Here is a 9636-nt window from a genome sequence, read left to right as displayed (position 1 = left end):
CCTGTTGTGATACATTTATTATCATCTCCCCATTCAGCTGATGTTCTAAAAAGCTGTAATCAACATGTGAAATGCAAGGCTACAGTTTAGCTCTCAACCCAACAAGCATATTGGCTGAGTCAAAGTCCCAGCCAAGTAATTTTACTGTTGCCAGATGGGTCAGAGGCAGCTATCTCCCTTGCTCTCACTTCTTTCCAGATGTGTAATAGCAGACTCGAGGCTTTCAGCCATGATTCCATTCTCTCAGCCACTGATCAGGAAGCATCTGGTTTTGAACAGCCTCCACCCTCAGTTTAAAGCTAACCCTTCTTTCCTGGTTGGTCAAGGATAGCTAGAATACGACTGGCTGCACCTCTGCAAGCAACCAACAACCAGGAGGACAGAGCCATGCTTAGAAGCCCCTGGCTACTCTTGCACACTGGGAGTGATGATGTGGCAGAAGTGGGTAGAGAAACAGGATAGCGCCTTGTGCAACATCATTAAAAGGAACAGATATTTATGACAGCAATGGGTACATCTACATTTTACAAATAATAATGCAGTTTGGCACCACTTGAATTACCATGGCTCCAATCTACCAAATCCTGGGATTTGTAGTTTTGTGAGACACCAGCACACTTGGGCAGAAAAGGCTATTTGTAAAACTACAAATCCCAGGATGCCATAGGATGACGCTACAGAAATTAGTGTTAAACTGTATTGCTTCTCCAGTGTAGATGCAGCCACTGTTACCAACAGGAGCCTTTCGTGTCATATTCCACAATAAGTTTGCTCAGACACATGTCACTTAATTCAATTTGATGTTTATTTACTTGATCACATCTGTAGTTAGTAACAGGTACAGTTGTTAATTCAAAATAAGATGAATGTGTGGATTATATCACAGTTTCCCCCTACTGATTGCAACTCTCACAATATTGATATTTTTAAAGAAAAAGTTTAACAGTCAATAGGCCTGCTTAGAAATTAACTCTGATCAAACATCTAGTAACATGTATAGCTAATGGGAAGCTCACCACATGGCACAGCTCCCTATCACAGATACATTTTCTAAAAGAAGATTTTCTTAACTTGCAGTTCTAAATATATCCTGGGGTAAAAAAAAAGCAAGGCTTTAGTGCAATATTATGTAAAAAGCAGATTTATCCATATTAAAAGGGAAAAACATTGCATACAAATAAAACAAGATTGTCAGGCACTTGCATGTCGGCTGATAATTTACCTTTGTGATTAATGGAATGAAGATTCAGAGAGAATTAAAATGCAGAAGGAATGTGGTTTCATTTCTAAATATGTCCAGCTTTTGGTTGTAAACTATAATGTTTGCAGAGAATTCAGACGCTGTTCAGACGCTGTCTCACTTTGAAGTCCAGTACATATTGAAAGATTGGGAATCAACCTTCACACTTTTCAGGCCTCCTGAAATGAATCAACATTGTGAACAAGCAGATTTTACACTGAGTTAGTGCAGAAGAAAATCTTGGTGGGTTGTATTCACTGTCTTTTGTAACTCAAATCACACACACACAAAAACGCACAACAAAGTATAAAATCTTCTGATTTCACTAGCCCAAAAGGTAAACATTCTTCTCACTTTAAAACTGGCACTTATATTCCCATCTGAACATAAATCCAATCTATCACATTGAATGTTCAAAATGTGGAAATGATATAAAAAAAGAGTCAGGAAAGCTATAAATTGAATCGTCATGCATCTGGTACATGTCCCAAACTAGGGAGATTTTCTAAATTCACTGGCCTTTTACCTCCTGGTCAGCATTTACTAGAGTTACTTCACACCGTTGAACACTGACCAGATGTATGAAGGATCATAAACATTCCTCAATGTTTTCCATCTCTCTCCTCATTTTGGACAGTGGCCAGTGAAGTTATGTACACTCCAGTTCCATGAAAATCAAGGAGGCTACAGTGCACATTACTTAGGATTATGCTCATCCTCTATATCATATGCATCCAAATAATTTATAGATATATTTTCCAAAACACCCTTGTCTATAAAGTTGTGCAGGTGCAGAATGAAAAGGCATCCATGATAAACACTTCACTTGTTATTGCTTGGTTTTGAATTCATTACTATTCAACTCCCTCCTCTGTTTTTAAAAAATATCATATATTCTCTTTACCTTTATTAGATTATATTGCAATATTCCAACCTGTTTCTCACATTGCACTCTTAAAATACAGTAGTTGGGTGCATAGAAGAATCTGTTTGATAATTATTTCTACAAACTGCTTAGATTACAATATATGTCTCCCTTTTGCCATTTAAACATAGTCATTTTGAGTAAGGAAACAGCATTTTATTTAAAAACTGTTCTCTTTTAAAAGCTTTCTCTCTTGAAATATACTATATATATATATGTATGTATGTATATATACATTAGTTATTGAATCAGCATACTTGGAACACAAAAGCTAAACTATACTAGAGAGCATATGCAGACAGTGCTAAGTTTATACAAACAACCATCTTGTTTACTCAGTCAAAAGTATCACCCATCTCCCACTTATCATTAGGTCCAACATTGCTGTCCATAGTAGTTTTCCTTTGGGAATGTGGCCACATGAAGAAAAGGTGGAAATGCAGATCTTTTGCAAGAGATACACATTCCCAGGATATCACTCTTCTCACCCCACTGGAATATTCCCAAGGAACACAAATATCTAACTCTGTTATGTTCCTCCGGGTTCTTTATCTTAGGTCCGTGATGAGGAATATGTAGGATTTCAAATGTTGAGACAACAATTCCCATCATGCCTGAGCCCTGGCCATGCAGGCTTGGACTGAATGGACTTCAACAACAACTGGAAGGCCTGCAGGTTCCCCATCACTGTCCTGGAATAACCTGTATGGCCTGAAATCTCTAAAATTCAGATGCTGAGGCAAGGCATGTTCTGAAAGATGTTTGGTGGTTATAAATGAATATGTATTGGATTAAAGCAGGGGTGGGCAACTGTGGGAGGCTAGGAGGCAGTATTGCCTCCCCAAGCTACCATGGAAGACTGCTCCTCATCACCCTCATTCTAAAAACTTAAAAACTGAAAAGTAAAATATAATAATATGGCCACAAAACGACCCTGGGGGCACGTGGAGCATTTCCACCCTATTTTTATGAGTCTCTGGGCCATTTTAAACCATGGAAGGGCCTTTTTTTTTAAACAAAAGGCAATTATCAGAAATCACTGCCTATTTACCTCCAGTGAATAGGACGTCTCTTGGACCTAACATGGCCCAGGAGAGCCAAAAACACAGTGAAAATACCCCCATAGAGCATTTGGGAGGATTTGGAAACAATAAACAAAATGTTTTTGGTGGCTCTTGAGGACCACAGATACAGCTCTGGGGGCCACATGCTGCCCACAGGCTGCACTTTGCTCATCCATGTATTAAGAGAGGCCCATGCCAAGCCATCATTATCCATTGTGGGAGGGACATGTGGAAAAGGTCTTCATTCAAAATGGTCCTTGCTATGCCATCCGTAACTGATCCTGCTTCATAAGGCCATAAGCCTTTCACCTAGGAGTAAGCTTTGCTAAACCCAGCAGAACTTATATACGAGTAGACATGTCATAGGACTGCACTGTATTTCCAATAATGTTATTTTTTAAAAAGACAAAACAAAACCTCCACCTGAGAAGAATGGACATGGCATTGTAAAGACTAATAAAGATTTGATTAATAGGGTCCTTACTAAGCTGACATCCAAATAAGCTAGTGGCTCACATCCTTATGGACTGAGAGTTTATATAATCCTATGGGGGTGGGGAGATTATTTTTCAGGGACTTGTCTTATAGATCTTGTTATACAGCAAAGGTGGGAATCCTGTCACGCATCAAGTAGTGCTGAACTGCTACTCCCATCGGCCCTAGCCAACATCACCAGTGAGATGAGGAGTGCGGGGACCTGGAGTCCAACAATACCCAGAGGACCAAAGGATTCTCATCTCTGCCCTACAAGGCTGATGCTTAAAGTGGGGGATCACATTGTGTGTGGGCATTACCACATCAAAAAAGGAACCCAAGAAACCAAGTTTAAATGTTTCATAGGGAGGAAAATAGATCAAACTACAAAATTAAATCACAAAAAAGGAATAGCAGATAGCGTACAAGTTATGGTATGTAGTTTTGAAAAGCAATGAGGAGGAGAGCAGCTAATTAACTTGCAAAGAGGGCACAGCAAGCATCCTCTCCAGTTCCCTCCAAATCAGATTATTTCTCGGGGCCGGCAAGCAAAGCTGAGCACAGTTTAGTGTCCTTTTCAACAGGGGCTCACTCTTTCCCTCAAATTCATTATTCCTGAGCAGCATGCCTTTAAGGGAAAAAAACTTCCATGGAATATATCTGAATGAACACTACACAGAAAAGTGGGGTGCTATAGATCTTATCTGTATCTCAGATTTGGCCTTACACATTCTTTCTCCCCAGAGAACTTTCAAGGTTTAAGTTTCTTGGAGTGGGAGCTAAGCATCTCTGAGAACTCTCAGCATCTGCAGTAAACTATAATTCCCAATATTGTTTAGGGAGGAGTTAAATGAATGTTAAAAGGATGAAATATGTAAGGTAGCTGTGCTGTACTTCAGCTGGCTTAGCTCTCTCTGCCGGTTCTTTTAAACACTGTTTTATAGCTCTAAGCCTCCGGTCCCATTACAATTAACTGCAGCAATTCTTATCTAATAACTGAATCTGTTGAGGGAGTGGCAGGGATGGAGCATGGTGGTTGGTGTTGCCTACAGAATGTCAACAGACTTAACTCTAAATGATCATGGGCATCAGATCTCACTTTCACTATGGATTTCAGTTCTAATGAAACACAGGAAGAAATCTACCTTAAAAACAGTAACAACTTACTTTAACTCGCTATTACCCCATTTATCGTGTATTAGGCATACACCCAGGTTATTGATGTAGCTAAAAAAAGTAGGAATTTAGAGAAACATAAAAAGGCTCAGAAGATTTATGCAGTTTGGTCTACATGGAGGACAGCTGCTTGGCTCGATTCTTCCTCCAACTTTTCCACTTCGCTGCTGATCGGTTTGTTCCTTTCATCATAAAGTTCCTGCCTGATTTCTAGTGAAGCCCTGTAGTCGTCACCTTCTTCAACAATCGCAAGCTCAATGTTGTTGTTGATTGCTGCTTCTCCTTCACTTCCTGATTCTTTTTCCAGCGCATCAGCCAGGGCTTTTCCTTCTTCAGCTGGAGCAATGGGAGATGCCAGGTCTGAGTGAATCTCAGTGAAGGAGGTCTCATCATCATTTGCCGTGTGCTCACTGACAGAAACATCTTCTGGCTTGTCTTCTGCTTCCATGGAAGTGTCTCCATCACGAACCTTTTTCACATTGAATGTAAGGGGAGAGACCTTGAAAGATGAACTTTTTGATGAGGAAGATTTCTGGTGGTTAGGGGTGAGAGATTTCCTAATCTTCTCTCTCCGTTCAACGGACACAATCTTGGTGCCGATCTTGTTCATCTTCTTCTCAATATTTTGCCGGGAAAATGCCTTCTTCAGGCTGTCCACCTTCTTGAGACTTGACCTCTTGATCTTCTCAGCTCTTGTCTCCTCTATTTTTTCATCCATGCTATCTTCTGCACCGTCATCATGGGGCACTTCATCCTCTGAAGACAGCTCCACAGTGTGCAGTGTTTCCTCCAGAGTTTTGTTCTCGTCAACAGACTCTTCCTTCCCGTCAGTAATGCTTGGAACAGGCTCTTTCACAAAGACACTGGCAGGAATTTCATTTTCTTCCTGTAAAGAATTGACATATGTTTATTTAGGAGTTCGTGTGACACTGATGTGATAAACAAATCACAGTTCTGAACAACATCAATATTTTTCTTTTGAGCAATGAGGTAAAGGAAGTTAAGTAAGTTTTTGTTGTTGCCACAGTATATTTAACCAGGAACAATCACTTATTTCCTATGGAATTGTTCTGTTACGCAGTGTAAGAGACTAATGAGCTTATGAGCTGTCAACTACAGTATTTTTCAATTCAATTTGTTTTGCATTCCTGTGTTGGGGGCTAGTACAGATCTAGTTTAATGCATTTAGGAGCTGGATGCAGGATCACTTCCTGTTTCCCTTTCAGGTCCACCCTTCTGGAAGACAAATCCCACTACAGGGTTTAACTGAAGTTAACTGTGAATATGGCAGGGTTCCTGCATGATTCAAGACTGGAATTCAGCAATGAACCATAGTCAAGCCACTGATGTTATTATCTCTCCACTAGCTCTAAATCTCTAAAAGTGGAAAAGTAGTAGAGGCTGATTCCCTTCCCACTGTGGAATTCATGTTATCTTTATCACTAGAAGATCCCGTGACAATATAAAACATCCCAGAAAAAAACCTAACCAGAATGATATAGGCTTTTGCAATTGTACACATGCTTCTCAACAGCTAAGAGTACTGGGCTGTAATCCTCTATCATGGCCTACATTGTGTAACTTTATGTATACTTAGCTATGAAGCAGAGCTGCTAAGAAGTCCTGTGACACCAGAAGAGTATGTCAATATGCATTGGCACTCCCTTGTTGGTGTCCTAATGCAAAATGAGACTGGTGCACATTGGTCCCAATGTGCATTGGTCACCTTGCTGGTTCCCCTGCGTAGCAACATAACAGCAACTCTTTACTGGATACCGATGTTATGGAACTCTAACCCCCCAACAGAATTCTGGCCCCAGATTTCTAATTCAGTTGTTAAGCCTGTATCCAAGAGCACCCTAGGATGTCTCACTTTAGTTCAGGATATGTGGTTTAAATCCCCCAGTATTTGATCAGATTAACACATTTCTTTGACATGCACACAATACTCAACCTAGGTCAAACTCTGGCCTTGGAACAAGGTGGTTGAATGTATGAAGTTACCTTACACAGAGTCAGAGTATAATACATACAGCTCACTATACCAGGAACTCCCAATGTTGGCAGCCTTAAGATATTGTTGGACTAGAAATCCCACTAGCATTGCCATGTTGGCTGGGTGTGATGAGAACTGTGGGACAATATCATCTCAGGGCCTAAGGCTGGGAAAGGCTGCACTGACTGGCAGCAGCTCTCCAGAAATGGATATTTCCCAGCTCTGCCTGAAGATGCCAGGGCCTGAAAGTGGCATCCTTATTACTTTGTATCAGTACTACTCAAACTGGTGGTCTATGGAATGTTACCAATCCACAGGGCATCAGCTGCTGGTCCCTGGAGAGTTTCCAGGAAGGAAAGCAATGACTGTTGCCAATGGTATACTGTTCCCTGCCATACTGAGAAAAAATGTTGCTGTTCTTCCATATCAAATAGCTTTTCAAAAAACATTGGTCTACATCATTGAGCCAAGGCTAACTGGAGTGCTCAGTTACCCATTCACCCATCCCTCTATCCGTCCACTATCTAGCTTTACTTGTTACAAATGGAACAGCAACATTTTTGTATATGCAGTGGGAAACCTAAGGACTGTGGTGGGGAAATGAAGCCATTAAACTGTTGCAGAGTTGGACAAGAAGTCAAGCATAAATTGACAAGCACTAAAATTAGAATGAACAGAATCTGGAATTCCTGTAAAGTGGCTCAAAAGAGCATTTGGGCAGGCCTATCTACACAACACAATCCCTGTCTCCCCCCCTGTCCACCCCCATACTTTAAATAGGATTTGAGAAGCCTGGACTTTGGTGATTGTGCTGAGTAGAAAGAGCAGGATATTTTGCCTTGAAACATTTACATTCTTTTGTTACTTTTTGTCACACGTGATAAACAACTAGGCATTTTTTTCCACTGATTTTTTTCTTTGTGTCTCCTTGTTTTTCTCTTTCGACTTTCAACAGGTTGTAGAAATGATGGATAAAAATGATGAGTAATCATCAGTTCCCTCTAAAAGTATTGGTATAAGAAATGACTGAATAAATGTTAAAGCTCTAACAATGATAGCATCTCGATGCTAAGGGCTTCATTGACTACACAGAACATTTCTGAAGAAACAGTGGGGAGGATGTGGTGACACATACATTGGCCTTCATATTATGGTGGGAATGTAAAGTAATCAATACATGTTGGCAAAGAGTGGTTAAAAAAATGCAAGATACACTCTCCAAAGCCTGAGTGTGTGTCATCTGGATAGGGTATGCGTATGTACCTTCAAGTCACCCATCAATTTATGGTGACCCCCCCTGAATTTCATTAGGGTTTCTTCAGCAAGGAATACTCAGAGGTGGTTTGCTTTTGTCTGAAATACAGCTTACAGCATCTGGTATTCTTTGGTGGTGTCCTAACAAGTACAGTCACCACTCTGTTTTCATGGGGGATCTGTTCCAGACTCCCTTGTGAAAATGGAAATTTGCCTATATTCAAGCCCCATTGGCTGGAATGGCAGTGCATGCCCCATTTTGTCTCCCTCCGTTTGCCACCCGCGCAAGTCTGTGAAAAAAGAGGGGAGTCTGTACTAACCAGGACTAACCCTGCTTAACTTCCAAGATCAGATGGGATCTGATGCCATCAGGGCATTTAGGCCTAGCCTGGATAAGGACAACTTTTAAATAACAGCAGAATTAATCACTACAAAAAAGTGACTGACCCACTAAAGTTGCCTAAAAAGGGGTTCCCTTCCCTCAAATGAATTCTTCCAGAAATGGTATATGTATAGCAGGTTAGTGGAACAAGGTTCTTGGAAACTAAATATACTACAGTAATTTCAACACATCCTTCTAGTTTCACCAGCTGAAACTAGACTTTCACAGAAAAGATACAGTACAGGACCTCAGCCTCATTTTCCATGTAGACATTGTAAGTGTTCCCTATGGGTTCTTGAGAGGGAACTTGGGTTCTTGACAGAGGTGGAGGCCTGCCCCCAAAGTGGGACCAAATTTTCTAAATGTTTAAAAAGGAATTGAAATCACTAGGACTAACTGAACCACTGTGTACAAAACCTAAAGCCACTTTAACTGAAGAGAGAGTTAAGCCTTATTTAAACATGATGCCAAAACAGGGTACAGAAAAGCATGCAAGAGGCACACTGTTGGGCATGGTGGCCCCATCTTTCAACACTTTCTCAGAATTCCTCACTTCTCAGCATGTTCTACTTCTGTTCAAGGAAATGCTTGTAGAAGCCCTCTTCAGATCTTCTCACTCAACATCAGGAATACAGAAAAGTGATGTTGCCATGTGTATCTAGGGTTGCCATATCCCGCCCCCTGGCGGGACAATCCCGGTTTGGGCGGTGCCATCCCGGTCCCGGTCCGGTTTGGCGACCAAACCGGGACGGCCCCGCCCACCGCGGCCACCTCCGCCGCCGCGGCGGCTCCAAGGCCAGGGAGGAGGAGGAGGAGGCGGCCGCTTCCCACCGTGGCGATCACCGCGATGAGGGGCGGCCTCCGCCTCCTTCCCGGCCTGGGAGCCGGCCGAGGCTTGCTCCCAGACCGAGAGGAGGAGGAGGCCGCTTCCCACCGCGGCAATCACCGCGATGAGGGGCGGCCTCTGCCTCCTTCCCGGCCTGGGAGCAGGCCGAGGCTTCCTCCCAGGCCAGGAAGGAGGGGGAGGCCGTTTGCCACCGCGGCGATCACCGCGATGACAGGCGGCCCTGGCCCTCCTTCCCGGCCTCTATGGAGGCTTGGGCCTCCACAGAGGCCGGGAAAGGG

General features: G+C 42.2%; 1 protein-coding gene across 1 annotated transcript in view; it reads right to left on the bottom strand.

Annotated features, from left to right (window-relative positions):
- Nucleotides 1-792: 792 nt before the first annotated feature.
- CAVIN2 (caveolae associated protein 2) overlaps nt 793-9636 on the bottom strand; it is a 36425-nt gene continuing 27581 nt past the window's right edge. Inside the window, exons 2-3 of the mRNA XM_089519553.1 lie at nt 4871-5765; nt 793-1419 (exon numbers count right to left, since the gene is read on the bottom strand). Coding sequence (XP_089375679.1) covers nt 4977-5765 — 789 coding nt within the window. The 3' untranslated portion in view covers nt 793-1419; nt 4871-4976. The remainder of the gene's footprint in view (nt 1420-4870; nt 5766-9636) is intronic.

Source organism: Sceloporus occidentalis, unplaced genomic scaffold (genome assembly GCF_023333645.1).
Source record: "Sceloporus occidentalis isolate IW3139 unplaced genomic scaffold, rSceOcc1.0.p SCAF_4, whole genome shotgun sequence".
Taxonomy (NCBI): Eukaryota; Metazoa; Chordata; class Lepidosauria; order Squamata; family Phrynosomatidae; genus Sceloporus; species Sceloporus occidentalis.
This window is presented reverse-complemented; position numbering and strand designations above follow the sequence as displayed.